This window comes from Misgurnus anguillicaudatus, chromosome 23, assembly GCF_027580225.2.
Source record: "Misgurnus anguillicaudatus chromosome 23, ASM2758022v2, whole genome shotgun sequence".
Classification (NCBI taxonomy): Eukaryota; Metazoa; Chordata; class Actinopteri; order Cypriniformes; family Cobitidae; genus Misgurnus; species Misgurnus anguillicaudatus.
Window position 1 is genome coordinate 22,186,536 of NC_073359.2, and position 17,974 is coordinate 22,204,509.

At 37.9% G+C, this 17,974-nt stretch overlaps 1 protein-coding gene across 1 annotated transcript; it reads left to right on the forward strand.

Annotated features, from left to right (window-relative positions):
• Positions 1-1,052: 1,052 nt before the first annotated feature.
• mfng (MFNG O-fucosylpeptide 3-beta-N-acetylglucosaminyltransferase) lies at positions 1,053-17,329 on the forward strand. Its single transcript, XM_055218249.2, has 8 exons — positions 1,053-1,769; positions 8,507-8,552; positions 8,655-8,757; positions 11,031-11,184; positions 11,994-12,079; positions 12,238-12,403; positions 13,757-13,842; positions 16,219-17,329. Exons 1-8 carry the CDS (start codon positions 1,416-1,418, stop codon positions 16,313-16,315), a joined length of 1,092 nt encoding a protein of 363 aa, XP_055074224.1. The 5' UTR covers positions 1,053-1,415; the 3' UTR covers positions 16,316-17,329.
• Positions 17,330-17,974: the final 645 nt, after the last annotated feature.

Here is a 17,974-nt window from a genome sequence, read left to right on the forward strand (position 1 = left end):
GCTATCGACTTAATATCTGTTTTTCATTTGTAAATATTGATTAAACCAGTGGTTCTCAAACTTTTTCAGCATGCGGCCCCTCTTGGGTACGGCACATTCCATCGCGGCCCCCCAAAGAAAATTTATGACAAAACCAGTTCTAAAACTTAAAATTTTAAATAAACAAAACATTTTAAATTAAACAAAGTAGTGCTGTTGGTTAGTAGCATTATTTTTTAGGTGTAACTACACAGAATTCATGATAAATTAATGTATTTTATAAAATGTCATAAACCTGGTGCCCCCCTGGCACCATCTCGCGGCCCCCCTGGGGGCTCCAGCACCCATTTTGAGAACCACTGGTTTAAATTTATCATTAGAGTCTTTAAAAACATTTTGCCATGAAAACTAAACACCAAAGTTAACAAATCCAACTGCAAATTTCAATGTTTGATCGAACCCAGCACATGTGATTTAAACCCAATGATTTGATTTCTTCCTATTTTACCCATACATGCATCAACCCAGTATTTTTACTGGGCATAATTATTGCTCATAATAAATTAATGTTATTATTTTAGTAAAAAAACATAATTATATTATGACAGTGGCGATGGATACCAAGTTAACAAGGTTTTAATGCAGTAGCTAACAATAGGCCTGTTTGTGGTCACTGAGGTATTTTGGCCAAAACCTGTGAAGAAAACAATTGTGAATTTCCTCCATTACAAATACTACTAAGAACCATCAGGTTAAACCATTACAAACCATTACATTAATTGTGTAAAAGTTTTCCAACCACCAGGCAACCAATGTAACCCAGTGCAGGACATTAACGGATTTAATGGTTATAGTGGGAATTATATTGACTTTAATAGAAACTATTCCTATTATAACCATTACATCTATTTCTAGGGAAAGGAGAATACGCGACTTTAGCTTTAAAGAAAAGTTTAAACAGGAAATTAGGTTTAATTTGCACATGGCAGCTGTGCATGCACTTTTTTATCAGACATCGGAGCGTCACTGCGGAAAGTGGGCGGAGCGTAAAAGTTTGCGAATGAGTGACAGTTCCCCATCCTCCGCTTTGACAGATCGCATGGGGCATCAGGTAGGATCCACGCTGGATTATGAAATTGCAATAATACAACTTTATATGGGTTTATACCTGCGCATATATACTTTCTTTCTTAAAACACAATAGTTTTGGTTCTTGTTGGACAGTTAAAAAATCCAGGAACTTAATTTAGGTTGGATTTATTACTAAGTACCTTAGTAATAATAATAAATAGCAATAATGTGTACAGTATACCAGTACACATCTGAGTTTGTTTTAAAAACAAGCACGCATTTTCGCGTAATGCCGTTTTGCGCACTATAAATGAACGCATATCTGAACCCATTTTGTTTAATATGTGACCAAAACCGACTCGAAGATGATCCTGAGAAAGCTGTTTCGTGCCCTGCCCGTCGTTGCTTTTACTCTTTTCGTTCTGGTTTTGCTGAATTTGCAACTGCGCACCCGGAGTGACCAGCAGCCCGGCGCGCTTCTTGCGCACGGACTGATACGGAGTCATGCGCAAACTTCATCCAGGACCACAGACAGAAACCACCACAGGGATGCTGCCGCAGAAACCCAAAAGCCAGATGCACAAAGCCGGGTGGAGACAAAGCCAAAATCACCACTGGTGCTCAGTGATATCTTCATTGCAGTGAAAACCACAGGCAGGTTCCACAAAAGTCGCCTTGCTCTGCTGTTGGAGACCTGGATCTCCAAGACTAAAGACCAAGTGAGTGTTTCTTGACAATGATTTAACCAAATATTCTGTTGAGAATGATACAAATATTTTTTGTAAAGGTATAGTTCATAAAGGTCAAAAACTATTCTACATTTAAGGGAAATGTGTCCTTTAAAAGAAATAATGTCATGTTAAAAAAAAGACATCTGCTGCTGATGTCACAGGATGTGCGTTCACGTTGTGCCTGCTGGCTGGCTGGTAGGCGACTGCACATCCTGTGCCATCAACAGGCCGTTTCTTTGCAAACGTTCTGGTAGAAGTACAGGTGCAAAACCTCACACTCAGACGTCCCCGAAACCAGACAGGTTTGTTTTGACTGTGTCTGCGGTAAGTGGCACCCCCCTCAAAAAAAAAAAAAAAAAAATGAAGACACTTTTGTCAAATTATTGCATGTACACTTTGATCCAACATAAAATACATTTATAATCACAGATGTGAATGTGATCTGAATGTTGGCACCGTGCCACCAAGATCGGCCACGAATGGGTGCATCTATATTCAAAGGCAGCAATCTGCCCCGTTTCCTGTTTCATCTCGCCTGTGTGTCTTTTTTAGATTGAGTACTTCCTGTCTGTGCTCTCTAAATCAGCAATAGTAGCCCTGTCACGGGTGTAGAGATCAGTTTGTGGCACAAGAACTCACAGTGACCTTTGAAAACACTGAAACAAGATCACTAATAGCAAGTGGAAGAGAAATGACAACCAAAAGTCAGCTTTACTTAACCTAAGGCCTGTGTTTTCTACTGTTTGGCTTTTTACAGTTTAACTTGTAACCTCAACAGAAGTATTTTTAATGTTAATAAGCATGCAGGCCTAATAATGCACCCGATTTGACAGATTAAGTGTAGGTACTGTAATTCAATTTAAAGAAAATTTATATTTTTAGGATCAGATTACAGCACTAAATAATTTTTATTCAATTTAGCAATTCCCGTAATTGTGCTGAGATGGTTCATTATGAATATTTTGTTATACAGCGAATTTTTTTCTTAAAGGTAGATTTTTAGCGGCATCTGGCGGTGACATTGTGAATTGCAACTACGACTCAGGCCACCACTCACCCCTCCCTTTGAAATGCATAGAGAAGCTACGGTAGCTACCACAGGACAAACATGTTGTCGTCTGAAACAACGTAGGGACGAAACGCGCTCTATACAATAGTTTGTCCTTTTAGGGCTACTGTAGAAACATGACGGCGACTTCCATGTAAGGTGACCCGCAGTGTATGTAAATAAAAACGGCTCATTCTAATACAGTTCATTATGTAAGGTCTTTATACACCACAGTAATAATATAGTTATGTATATTATATTGCATTTCTGTCAAGAAGTTATTTTTTTATATTGACAATTAAAGGAAAACACCACAATTTTTCAATATTTTACTATGTTCTTACCTCAACTTAGATGAATTACTACATACCTATCTTTTTCAATGCATGCACTTAATCTTTGTACAGTGCGTCGTAAATGTGTTAGCATTTAGCTTAGCCCCATTCATTCCTTAGGATCCAAACAGGGATGAATTTAGAAGTCACCAAACACTTCCATGTTTTCCGTATTCAAATTACATGAGCAGTCACACGAGCAAGCCCGGTGGGACAAAATAAAATGTGGCGATTATTTAAGGGGATAAAAAATGAGAACTATGTCGTATGGCGGAAGAGCACCTACCTTGCAGCACCTCGACCCTGGCGCACAGTAACAACATCACTCTTGACTACTCCCCCTCTCGCTCAAACTTCCATCAATATTACTGCGCCTGAGGTCGAAGTGCTGCAAACCAAGTGCTACTCCGCCATATAACATAGTTCTCATTTGTATCGGTATTATTTATTTATTATTTATTTTGTGTCACCGTACTTACTCGTGTAACTACTCTTGTAACGGACTTTAAATAGGGAAAACATGGAAGTGTTTGGTGGCTTCTAAATTCATCCCTGTTTGGATCCTAAGGAATGAATGGGGCTAAGCTAAATGCTAACACATTCACTACGGGCTGTACAAAGATCAAGCGCACGCATCCAATAAACATAGGCATGTATCACCTCATCCAAGTCGAGGCAAGAACACAGCAAACCATCGAAAAATGGTGGTGTTCTCCCTCAATTCCTATGGACACTGGCCCGCTGTGACATGCTATTTAAAAAGCAGAACAAAGCCAGATCGACGTACCGACACATACGTTCACTTCACTTGGCAGTTGCTAACCACTCCATAAGTACTTTGGGAATATGTGAGTAACTGGACTTGGCAAGTGTTATATCTAAATGACTTATCGAAGTCCCAGCCTGCAACTTCAGTTGTTGTAACACTTTCAATAAGCATCTATCACTCTAAATCTAACATGACAAGTGCGAAATAGCGGCATTGCTGATCCAAATAATTGTATGATGAAAGAGAACGTATGCAGGTGGAGGAAATTATTCAAACGCAATCACCATGTAGCATTTTGAGTCCAAAATGCAAAGACTTTGATGTCAAAGTTTTACAGTCAGTTTTTACTCTTGTGTAGTTTCCAAAATTTCCTACTTCTGCTTTTGAGGTCTAAAAAAGCACACTGTTTTGAATGTGACCAAATGGTGACTGTCAACAGGACGTGTGATGCTAATGTGATCTATGTCTTTAGCATGGTTGTTATACACTCACCTAAAGGATTATTAGGAACACCATACTTATACTGTCTTTGACCCCCTTTCGCCTTCAGAACTGCCTTAATTCTACGTGGCATTGACTCAACAAGGTGCTGAAAGCATTCTTTAGAAATGTTGGCCCATATTGATAGAATAGCATCTTGCAGTTGATGGAGATTTGTGGGATGCACATCCAGGGCACGAAGCTCCCGTTCCACCACATCCCAAAGATGCTCTATTGGGTTAAGATCTGGTGACTGTGGAGGCCATTTTAGTACAGTGAACTCATTGTCATGTTCAAGAAACCAATTTGAAATGTTTCGAGCTTTGTGACAAGGATCATTATTCTGCTGAAAGTAGCCATCAGAGGATGGGTAGATGGTGGTCATAAAGGAATTGACATGGTCAGAAACAATGCTCAGGTAGGCAGTGGCATTTAAACAGTGCCCAATTGGCACTAAGGGGCCTAAAGTGTGCCAAGAAAACATCCCCCACACCATTACACCATTGCATTAATGAGAAATTGAACAGGTGTTCCTAATAATCCCTTAGGTGAGTGTATTTTCCAGGCCAATCAAAGAGTCCAACCCAATTTGTAAGGTCCACTTCTGGATTAGGTTCTTCCTTCAAAGTAAGACTACAGATTTTTGTGACTACTTTGTTGTTTTTAAGGTCCAGTGTGTAGATTTTGGCGGCATCTAGCAGTGAGATTGTGAATTGCAACCAATGGCTCAGCCCACAGCTTACCTCTCCCTTTCGAAGCGCATAGAAAAGCTACAAGACAAACATGTCGTCGTCGGAGACAACTTAGTGACAAAATGCGCTCTTTAGAGCAGTTTGTCCTTTTAGGGCTACTGTAGAAACATGGCGGGCACTTCCATGTAAGGGGACCCGCGGTGTACAGTATGTAGATAAAAATGGCTTATCCTAAGGCAATAAAAACAATACAGTTCATCATGTAAGGTTTTTATACACCACTGATAATATAGTTATGTATATTGTATTGCATTTCTGTCAAGAAATCCTATTTAAAGTTACATAATGCACCTTTAACTAGATAAAATATGGACCAATCCAACTGTTGGGAAAAACCCAACATAGATTCATTAAACCCAACAGTTGGGTTTGTCCATAATTTAACCAATCTATGGGTCAAAACAATCTCCAACTTTAGTGTGAGTATAAGCATAATAGTAATGTCATCAAGCATATAAAGCTCTAATATATAGTTATTGGGTATATCTTGCACGCATGTTCTAGTATGGCAGGATGTTGTTTGTACAAATATGTTTTTAAGTGTGTATATGTGTGTGTGTGCCCTTTGCCTCAATGCCAATAAGAGGAAGCAACAGCCGCAGACTGAATTTTGAAACAATGACAAAACGGAAGTCTTATCTGCGAGAGAGGAAGTCCTGGCCTGAAGAAACAGGAATGGGGTGTAAAACAACAACCTCGTCAACTAATTTTTTACAGAAGTCAAATACTCAAAAACACACTCTCCGGACATCCTAACAAAAGCTTTGGCTTCCGTGTACCTTGACTTTGATTTGGCGGAAAGATGTTGTTGTGTTAAGCACGTTTTTTTTTTTTTTTTTTTTGAAGAATTTGGTTTTATTCTTAAACGTGAAATTGTTAGGCTTTCATTGACTTTAAGATGTTTTCAATGTCCGGTAATAAAAAAAAAATTGCAAAGAGTTTCGATGACGTGGTTTAGTGGCACTTCCTCGTTCTCCTCTGAAAGCATCTCTGCTTTTATCGTCCATCATATTGTGACACGTCGTTCTTTCGTTTTCGCTCTTCTTCGAATTGGCACCACTCCTCCATGCCTATTTTCTTCCCAGCTAAGTATAGACAACAAAACAGATGTGCATGCAGGTTTCACATCATTATTTGCGCTAATGGACAGTTTTGCTCTTGGTGTGTCTGCAAACTGTGCTTTATGAGGTTTTGTCATCGTCCGCCTCACTCGAGCTCAGCCGTATGGCTGAAACGACAGCTAAAGATTCACCTGTATGATTTACGACGAGCTCTGGATGTGAGTGGGCTGTTTCCATTGGCTTTGGGCCATTGGCTTTGATGACCGCGCCATTGATCTGTGAGTTCGATTATGCCGGCTATGCTCAAGGTCTGTGGCAGACTTACGATCACAGCCGTCTGAAGTGCTTAGACGTCGTAATGAAGCTAAACCCTCCACAGTGAGATTTGCTCATTGCGTTCCTTTGGATGCAAGCCTTTTTAACTGGAGATTAGAGGGCTAAAAAGGAGAATAGTCAGTCTAATAGGGATGATATATAATATAAACCCAGCAAACAGAGAATGTTTCCCTAATGTTAGTTTTTGGTTATCTTTTGGTAATTTTTTTGAGAACCAAATAATAACGTTCTGGGAACGTTCTTTTTAGGTTTTATTTTTGCAACCATAAAATAACGTTCCCATAACGTTGCAGGCTGGCTATTTTTAAAGGTGCAGTGTGTCAATTTTAGCACCATCTAGTGGTGAGGTTGCGAATTGCAACCAACGGCTCAGTCCACTGCTGACCCTTAGTTTTGAAACGCATAGAGAAGCTACGGTAGCCGCTACCGGAAAAACATGTCATTGTCGGAGACAACTTAGTAAAAAAGTTTGTCCGTTAAGGGCTTCTGTAGAAACATGGCGTCACAAAATGGCGACTTCCACGTAAGGGGACCCTCTGTGTATGTAGATAAAAATGTATCATTCTAAGGTAATAAAAACATAACGGTTCATTATAAAAAAAAGTCTTTATACACCCCTGATAATATAGTTTTGTATATTATTTTGCATTTCTGTCAAGAGATCCTTCAAAAAATTACACACTGCACCTTTAAATAACCTAAAAATAACTTATACAGAACGTTCTTTAATGTTTTTTTGGAATCATAAAATAACGTTCCCCTAATGTTATTGTAGCGTTACGGTAACGTTAGAATAACGTTAGAAAAACGTTAAACTAAACTAAAAATAACATTCTATTTCCGTAAAAAGAAAACTTTCCTGGCTAACCAGGAAAAAAAACTTTAAAAAATTACGTTTTGGGATCCAAAAATTGTTAGCTGGGAATACCATAAAGTAGCTCATTATCATTTCTATGCCAGTTACATTTACAGAAACACGAACATTAAGCACAAAAACACAAGCGCTATCCAGAACAGCAGTTGTGGCGTCCCACCTTAGGACAACATTGGTAATTACAAACCGGAGCTCTGTGTAATGGGAAAACCGGGAATGCAGATGCCTGGATGCCTCGCGGAGCACCAGCTGTTGTCTGGTGGGAATTTCGATCTTGCCAATCCTAATACCCAGAGAAAAGACCACCAGACTCTTAATGCCTAGATTCATCATTAAAATGCAGATTTGGCCTCTTGGTACACACTTTATACATCTGTTTAATTTATATTGACTTCAGATTGCTGTGTCATACATTTTTATGGGTTTTTAAAATTACTCTGAGGTCCACTTATGGTGTTAAGCTAGGCGTTTGGCACCAGAAAAGTACTTTACATTGACATTTCCATTTGACGCCCATTCTGAATCTTATAATGTGTTTGTATTTGTGACTTGACAATGTTTGTAAGCATCAGACTGATCTCACAGAAATTCGTAACTATTTTGCTATGAATTCATATGATATGAATCGTAAAAATACGTATGATTATTAGAAATAAAGCAGTAATAAAGCTCCACCCCCAAACCAATGCTATCTTATGGCAATTCATTCGTATTTTAAGAGGTTGGCTAATTTGTGTTAATTCGTGTGACGAAGTTCGTACATTTTTGTACAATTTGCTTTTGCTATTGTGAATTTTGAGTTAGACGTGGGGTTTCATTATTGTTTTTATGATAATCGTGTTTTTGTACGACTTGCGTCATACGAATTCATACTAAACGTAAAATATGTACGAATTCTCGAAAGATCAGGCTGCCTAAACTCAGTGTCACTGGCCAAAAGCAGATCATACAAAATCAGACAAATGATATCGTACGAATTTATACAAATTATTGTAAATCTTGTAAAATAGTTGAGCTTGTTATATGCTACGATTTTCAAACTTTGTAAATGTGTGTTTATTCTTTTACAGACGTACATTTTTACGGATAGCTCAGATGAAGACATTTCCGCTGAAGGTAAAACATGTAGCTATATTTCTTTTCTGCAGTGTTTTGTCTGGTAGGTTATCAATTGTTGTCATAAAATCGATTGTTCATCACGTGCATCTGTACTTGCAGGATTCAACGTAATCGTCACTAACTGCCCGCCAGAACACACTCACCAAGCTCTCTCCTGCAAGATGGCCGCTGAATACGACCACTTTATGGCCTCCAGCAAAAAGTGAGTCTTCATTGTTTACTTTTTGGTGAAATTGAGACGTGACCTTATTGTACAATTCATCTTTTCGGGTTATATATTGTCTATTTTTTATTATTTAAAAATAAAATTATTTAATAGCTCTTAAAGATCCACTCGCCATAGCCAATGGTGTGGTGGGCAGTGCTCCGACATACTGTATGGTGCAGACGCACATTCGGCAACCTGAGTTCGAATCCTGGCTCAAGTTCCTTTGCTGATCCCGTTTTTCTCTCTTCACCCTGTACTTTCCTGACATAGTGGGGTGGTTTCCCTGACAGGGATTAGACTAGTCCTAGACTAAAATAAATGTAAGGACTGTTCAAACTAAAAACAACCTGCACTGACATATCTTAAAATACATCAGGGCACTTTGTTATGCCTCAAAATTCACACAAGTGTTTTTTGTAAGGCATGTTTGTTTAAACTAGTTATATTTCCTAATTAAACTAAGGTCTAGTCCTGGCTCAAGCTAATCCCTGTCCGGGAAACCGTCCCACTGTCTATTAAATAAAGGCAAAAATGGCTTAAAAAAGATCCACTTAACTGGCCTTAAATGCGCAACTGGCGTAATTTTAACAGAAACATGAAGTTAAGGTGGGGCATATTGACTGGCTCCTCCCCCTTGCTTATGGTATATCTTGTTGAAGGTAAATTTTGTCAATGTTTTGAGGCACACTAGTTTTTAAATATCCATGAGGTCAACATATTCATAATAAATGACAACTTCAATTTTGGTTCCTTTTCAGTCAGTCACTATGACGTCACGCTGTGACCGACGAATCGGGAATGCGCTTCGCGGGACCCAGTTTGTCAAAAAAAATTATTCATTCAATTTACGTAATTAAGGTAAGTTGTTGCAATCAATTTATTTAAGCTACATTTAAACAAAAGTTTTTTATTTATTTATTTTCATTTTTTGTTTAAATGTAGCTTAAATTGATTGCAACCACTTACCTTAAAAAAATTACGTTAATTGAATGAATCGTGACGTCTCCGTTGCCTTCTTTCAGGGACCAAGGGTTACATACGTAACCAAGACGTTTCTTTCAGTCGGTCACTACGGTGTTACGTTGTTACAGACGAATCGGTTATGCGCTTCGCGGGACCTCATTTGTAGGTCATGACATGACGTCTCCGTTACCTTCCTTCAGGAAACGAGGGTTACATAAGTAACTGAGACGCTCCCCTTCAGTAGGTCACTACAACATCACTTGTTACTGGCGAATCGGTAATGCGCTTCGCGGGACCCAATTCGTCGGTCACGGCATGACGTCTCCGTTACCTTTCTTCAGGGACAAGGGTTAAATACGTAACCGAGATGTTCCCTTTTAGTCGGTCACTACAACGTCACGTCGTAACCTACAAATCAGGAATGCATTTTGCGGTACCTAGTTCGTCAGTCATGACATGACGTCTCCGTTACCATCCTTCAGGGAACAAGGGTTACATATGTAACCGAGACGTTCCCTTTCAGTCGGTCATTACGACGTCACGTTGTAACCTACAAATCGGGAATGTGCTTCGCGGGACCCAGTTCATTCAGGAAACAAGGGTTACATAAGTAACCGAGACGGTCCCCTTCAGTCGGTAACTACGACGTCACGCTTCACAGGACCCAATTCGTCGGTCACGACATAACGTCTCCGTTACCTTCCTTCAGGGAACGAGGGTTACATACATAACCAAGACTGTTTCAATTAGAAACAATTTGATGACAAAAAAATCCATAACCACAAAAAGTATCAGAAATGGGGAGCATCACGACATGACGTCTCCGTTACCTTCCTTCAGGGGACGAGGGTTACATACGTAACCAAGACGTTCCTTTTCAGTCGGTCATTACAAAGTCACATTGTTACCAACGAATCGGAAATGCGCTTCGCGGGACCCAATTCGTCGGTCACGACATGATGTCGAGACGTTCCCTTTCAGTCTGTCACTATGGCATCACGTCGTAACCGACAAATTGGGTCCCTGGAATTGCATTCCCAATTCGTCGGTCACGACATGATGTCTCCGTTACCTTCCTTCATGGAACGAGGGTTATATACATAACTGAGACGTTCCCTTTAAGTCTGTCACTATTGCATCATGCCGTAACCGACAAATTGGGTCCCTGGAATCGCATTCCCAATTCGTCGGTCACGACTTGGCGTCTCCGTTCCCTTCCTTCAGGGCCTGAGGGTTACATACGTAAACGATACGTTTCATGGTAAAAAAAATCACAACCTTTATTTCATGTTGTCTTTTCACAGGTGGTTGTGTCATGTGGATGATGATAACTATCTGAATCCTGGCGCTCTCTTGTCCCTCCTCTCGGCCTTCCCAGAAGAAAGCGACATCTATGTGGGCAAGCCCAGCCTGGATCGACCGATGAAAGCGCAAGAGCTCCTGGAAGGGAATAAGACGGTCAGTATCCCAGTACATAGATCATTTTGCAAGCACCTCTAAACGATTATTGATAACATATGAATAACGATTGATTTTATAGGAGACAGATCGTTTCTGTCACCTTCCACTCGTAATTTTTTATTCCTCCTTTTACGGCATTAATCCATCCTCACCAGTATTCCTCCGCAATGAACCCCGTATTCTCTGGGGATCAATCAGTGATTACAACTTTATTGCTCATTGATCTGGAAAATTCTATCAGCTGTTTTAATGTGCAGCTGGGAGATAAAAACCGGGAGTCGATACCAGTAGTGCTCAGGTTAATGTCTATCTGATACCTTAACATATCTTTAGCAGATTTACAGATTAACATACAAAGTGTTTTTCTCATTTGATCGCTCACACACACATCAATGGATATTACTTTAGGCTTGATGTCTTTCTACAGAATAATGTGCATTGACAATGCATGCCAAATAAGACTAAGATGGATAGTTCATCCAAAAATGAAGAAAGTTATTGGTGTGTCATTATTCAGTGATGATAACCGTATCTACAAACTTACACAAGGTTTTGTAAAGAAATAATGTGAGGTCTAGTTTTCAAATACCTGCAAAAGGTGAGGCTCGATCTCACAACCCAGCGTGCCTCCACACGCACTAATAGATGCTGACCGAATGCAACACAAGAGCTATGATCATCATTTTAACATCAATTTAGGGGCTCAATTCTTCAATGCTATAGGAATATGGAAACAACTACATTTGATATTTTGTACAATGAAATTAACCCGGTTAGACTGATTGGTTGACTTTAAACTTTTTCAGAGGGAAGTCCATTTCTGGTTCGGTACAGGAGGGGCGGGGTTTTGTCTGAGCAGAAAGTTGGCTGAGAGGATGGCACCCTGGGCAAGGTGAGGCTTATTTGGCATGTGCCGTGTTTTTGCATTCCCATAGGAAAGAAAAATAACAATTACACCTGAATATCTCATATGCCTCCATTCAATCTCTTAGAACTTGCTATATTATACAATATATGATATACAATCCAATGTGTGTTTCTGTATTTAAGTGGTCCTAGGTTCGAGCAGACCTCTGCACTTATAATGCTGCCTGATGATTGTACAGTGGGCTTTATAGTTGAAAAACGTCTTGGTATCTCTATGGTCCATAGCAACATGTTTCACTCTCACCTGGAAAACCTTCTTCTACTTGCCCCCAGTGAAATCCCAAAACAGGTGAGGTGCTTGTCCTAGTTTATACTGTAATTGGTGCTTGCTGAGGCAAGCATCACTGTTTCTATTGCGCAACGCGAGTTTTAAACCTGACGCATTTCTTGTCGAAGACATGAATCATATCGCAGAATTTCATGGATCTCAAAAGAAAGATTATATTACGTTAAAGATGGACCGCAGCCCTATACAGTAGCAACACATAGAAATCGTAATATATTGCATTCACAGTTTTGAATGTAACCTTAATTCAATTTATTTTCAATTCAATTTTATTTATATAGCGCTTTTCACAATTGGTAATTGTTTCAAAGCAGCTTAAGATTAATAGAAGCAGTGAAAAGCACAGAAAATCAACAGATAGCACATAGTAATACACGATAGCATAAGCAGCTAAATTTGCTGCGGCTATGAATCAACATTATAATCGAGCATATTACTAATGTAACGTATAGAAGAGGGTGCTAAGTTAAGCCCAAGAAAGCTGCCTCCCCGGGTTAAAACCCCCCCTAGGAGAAAAAACCAATAAAAAACCTCCTGTAAACTACTCAACTAAAAACATTTTATGCGCTTTAGCCTGTCATTTACACAACAAAGGCGTTTTGGGGGCCTGAGTGTGCACGTTTTTGAAACTATATTATAATTGTATCAGTGTAAACTTTTTTATTTGTTATTCTGCATTAACATACAAAATAAAATAAAATAAAATAAAATAAAATAAAATAAAATAAAATAAAATAAAATAAAATAAAATAAAATAAAATAAAATAAAATAAAATAAAATAAAATAAAATAAAATAAAATAAAATAAATAAATAAAATAAAAAAAATAAATAAAATAAAAAAAATAAAAAAAATAAAATAATAAAATAAAATAAAATAAAATAAAATAAGTTTATATAATCAACTTAGACATCAGGGTCTTCTAAAAGTCCTTCAACAGGTTAAATAACCTAATTCCACTTTTCCCTTTTTAACATTTTAGATTACAAACAGTCTAGATACAATTGTATCTTTAAGCCAATTATACATACCAGACCAAAAACCATTGTGTCTCAGTGTAAACTACAAAAAACGGAATATATGAAAACTATGATGATGTGCATATTACTTGTTTGGACATTGCCAACTACTGGCCTGGCATGCATAATACAGTATTTTTAAGTTATTCCTGGAACCGTGTGAACAAGGATAGTTTGACAACATTGTCGTCTGTATGCGAAACATTTAAACACAAAGAAAATCTTTTCTGTTGTAAGTGCATAATATATTCTGTATGTACCCTAAGACAAGTTACAATTTATATTGCTGCATTACATTAGACTTTCTTTCTCATCTTATTTTCTTCCACCACTGAAGGTCACTTTAAGTTACGGATGGTTTGAGAATAAAATGAACAGCGTCGAACTCAGGGGAGTATTTACCAAAGATGAAGATCCGTCCAGGTTGGTCACACATTCACATATCCACATACTGTACGCATTCTCATATATATTGATACAGATGAAAGTAAACATTTTAAAGGAAAATTTAAGAGAAAGCTAAATGTTGCCACTTAAACAAATCTATGAATTATAAAAAATGTACGATTAAAATGTTTTTGCAATATCTCATTTCATGCCAGCCTGATCTCACAAGAAATCGTACATATTTTATGAGTTGGCTAATTCGTATCAATTCATACGAAGTTGATGGTGCAAAATCGTACGATTCTCATGAAACAACAACAAAACCGAACACCTAACCTCGCACCTAACCCCAACGTCACAGGGGTCAAGGCAAATGTACCAAAACTTATGAATGTGGTCTTTTGAATTAATACGAATTAGCCAACTCGTAAAATATGTACGAATTCTTGTAAGATAGCATTGTTCATGCTGATGTGTCCCTGGACCACAAAATCATCATAAGTGAAGTCGAACGGATATATTTGTAGCAATAGCCAAGAAATACATTGTATGGGTCAAAATAAAAAAGTATGCCAATAATCATACAGTAAGTAAAGGGACAGTAAGTCTGGTTTTATTAGTCAAAATCAATGTCTTTATTCATAAATATGTCCTCGTTGGTGTCAAATGACCTCTGCCAGTGATCTGACTTTTCTTTGTAAGCTTAGAATTTCTTCTCTTTACTTACATTGAACGGGTAAGGAGGCTTCCATGTCGTTAAACTGATAAACTATAATAGCAAAGAGGGACAAAAAGCGCATTTTCACAACACGTTTTCATTCAGAACACGTGAACCAGTAGCAACGAACAAGGAGATCAGTGATTACATAACGGCTACCGTGGTTGCAACACGCTTTTGGAAAAGCAAGGTGCTAGAGAGCACTATTCGTTTGAATGCAAAATACAATTTTACCACTACCCACTAAACACAGGACGTCGGATAGAAGTGTAGATCATGTCTATATTGGGTCCATCGGTCCATGACCAATTCTGGACATCTATTCGACGACGTCAAAACTAGGTCCACTATTTGGACGTCCAACCATGACCCTACCTGGACGTCATATTTACGGGCAACATTTGACTTTTGAACTGGGTAATTTTTTGGACGTCATATTTACGGGCAACATTTGACGTTTGAACTGGGTAATTCTTTGGACGTCATTTGGACGTCTATGACTGGCCTATGTCTATATTATATGATTAGGCCTATAAAAATGTGTTTATTTACAAATATCAGCATTATTGTACCAACATGATTAATACTTACGAATAGTCTTTATTATTTATACTGTTTTTTCTGCTTTCTTGAATTATATACAAGTTCATCTAAATGTACAATTAAAAATCTGTAATTAAATGTGTAGTTCGTTATATTAAAAGTATATGACCATACTGACAATTTAACATGAAAATATTCTCACCTATTCTCATAATGTATATACAATGTTAAGATATGGCCGTGTGGCCGAGTGGTTAGCGAGACTTGCTTGTAACCCAGACATCGATAGTTAGAATCCCACAGCCGGCAGGAAATGACTGAAGTGTTTCGGTGTTGCGATGGGTGAAGTGCAGAGACAATCATCTGTTTTCGCTTTTTTCATGTCTCTTTTCCTTGGAGGTCCTACGGATGTAAACATTTAGACGTGCAGAAGACGTCGAAAAAAAGACGTCGACTGGCGTTACAAAACAACCCCTTTTATGGACTGTATTCGGAAGTCCAAAAATTACATGAAAAAGACGTAATTCCGACGTCACTTTTCGCAGTGGGTAAATGGGGGTAAATCCTACTTATTGTCCCTTTAAGTAAAGATCATGTTCCATTAAGTTATTTTGTGAATTTCCTACCATAAATATATAAAAAATGTATTTATCATGTTGCTAAGACTCTATATGGACAACTTTAAAGGCGATATTCTCGATATTCTTGCACCCTTCGATTCCAGATTTTCAAATAGTTTAAATATTGTCAAATCCTAACAAACCATACATCAACGGAAAGCTTATTTATTCAACTTTCAGATGATGTATATATCCCTTTTTAAAAATGTAGCCTTTTATAGATTGTTTTTGTGGTTCAGGGTCACAAATAGGGTTCTTTATCCTCTCACACATTTTTATGCGCATGTTAGCTTTACGAATCCAGGCCTTTTCTGTTATCGGCACAAATCCACACATTTATGAGCAAACATCGCTTCCTTACAATCTGTTTAATCTAAAGTAAAATTGTATGCATGTTTCCCAGAGGCGAAAAAGCTTTACTTTCATATCCTGATAACATTATTTTTTATGAGATTCTCCTCATTTTATTTTGTACAATTTCCATCATAATATAATGTATATTTTTTTGCTGTTGTTTGTTGTATTTTTCAGGTTCAGAACAGTCCACTGTCTTTTGTACCCAACAACAAATTGGTGTCCGGTTGCTCTTAAAAGCGCCCTGGCGTGGAATCAACAGGTTCTCCCATGATGCTGTGGTCTGAATGGACTGCAGTCATGTCAGTTTGTGAAGTTCCTTACAAGATATTTCTGTTTTCGTAGGAAGTGGAGCAGAATGATAATGTTTGCCTCCCACGATTTTGCACATTCAGTGAAATCTCATCCACCCATCTCAGATCTTGAGCAGATCTTTGTGAATTCTTAAAGACTTTGGCTTTTGAAGATACATGACTTCAGAGCAAAGCTGACTCATAGAAGTACAGATTAAATATATCTGAACTTTATGCTTCTTCGAGGTAGAGGACTGTGGACTGAACCATTCTGTTTACGATATCAATATCTGCTGCAGTGATAGTGAGATACGGATGAGCCCAAAGTCTTCTTGGGTAGCATGAGGGGAACCTAGAAACCTTAAGTTGAACTGAGCCATTATTGTAAATTATACAATATTTTTACAGAATCTTCAAGTGTAACTTCTGTCTACACATTGCACATTAAGAGTATTAGGTTGATATAGTTACAGTATTAAATAGGCCTATATGTGTAAGTATCTCATGTGTCAATCACATTTCAATGCACTGAATATTTGTTTTGAAGTAAACAAAAGACTGCTGTATTATATAAATCCAATGTTTATATTTGTTTGCTTTATAAATCTATACCATTTATAACCATCATTTCAGTGCTTTATTTTAAGTTGCCAAATTTTTGTGGCAAAATAAATAAACACAGTATTTCAGTACATTTATTTTATTTTTAAAACAACCTAAATTTAGCAAATCTTTACGTTTGTCCATATAATATTATTATTATATTATCCAACAATAACAATTACAATTTTCAGAACAGGGTCATCAAATTTGTTTCTTCTTTTTATTACTACCTGTATAATTGTATTTGCACTGTCCATTTGTGTAATGTGTTTGTATTGTACATTTATACATTACTATACTGTATGATTATTATGAAGCACTTATGCTAAGATCTGAGTACCCGTGGTCTCATCATCTAGCGTATGTTAAATAAAAACTATTTTCTATGTAAATGTAATGAATTATTACTTGCTTTATGCTATAATATGTTTAGGTGATTGATTGGGTGTTGCAATGCTCTACATTAGCAAGGCTGACATAAATATGCTCTGTCCCTTTAAGTAGAGACTCTTTGGCACTGCCCTCTTTTAGGTCAATCAGCCAATCAAAAAATCCATCAAACAGCCAACTAGGAGGAAGCCATTGTGAAGGTGAAGAATTTGGTAGGCCAAACTTGATTTTTTAGCAGGTTTTTGGTGGTTTAAATGGTTTTAAGGTGATGGGGCCAAAGCTTGAATTTAAAATAGGGTGGCCATTCGTGCCAGTTCCGCCGTACACGTCCCGAACATGTTTTGGGTTCGTTCTCCGGAAGTCGCGTTGCTCGACCGCATATGTCATCGAGGTTCTCACATTTCAGTTAAAATACATTAGAAAATTAAGATTTAATTAAGACATACAATCATTGTAGTTTCATTCTTACCTTGAAATGTAACGGTTGCTTTTCTGAAATTAAACCCAAAATATTAAACCTTGATGACGTATGCGGTCGACCAACACGACTTTCGGAGAACGAACCCGAAAACAAGTTCGGGACGTGTCCGGCGGAACTGGCATGAATGGCCACCCTAATTTGAAACCTTGGTCAGTATTTATTTATT

What these genes read in the sequence shown, in the direction of transcription:
- mfng (XM_055218249.2), top strand. Translation starts at nt 1,416, where the DNA reads ATGATCCTGAGAAAGCTGTTTCGTGCCCTGCCCGTCGTTGCTTTTACT. An exon ending in TCTCCAAGACTAAAGACCAA is followed by an intron (nt 1,770 to 8,506) that starts GTGAGTGTTTCT and finishes ATTCTTTTACAG; the next exon opens with ACGTACATTTTTACGGATAG. An exon ending in TTTATGGCCTCCAGCAAAAA is followed by an intron (nt 8,758 to 11,030) that starts GTGAGTCTTCAT and finishes GTCTTTTCACAG; the next exon opens with GTGGTTGTGTCATGTGGATG.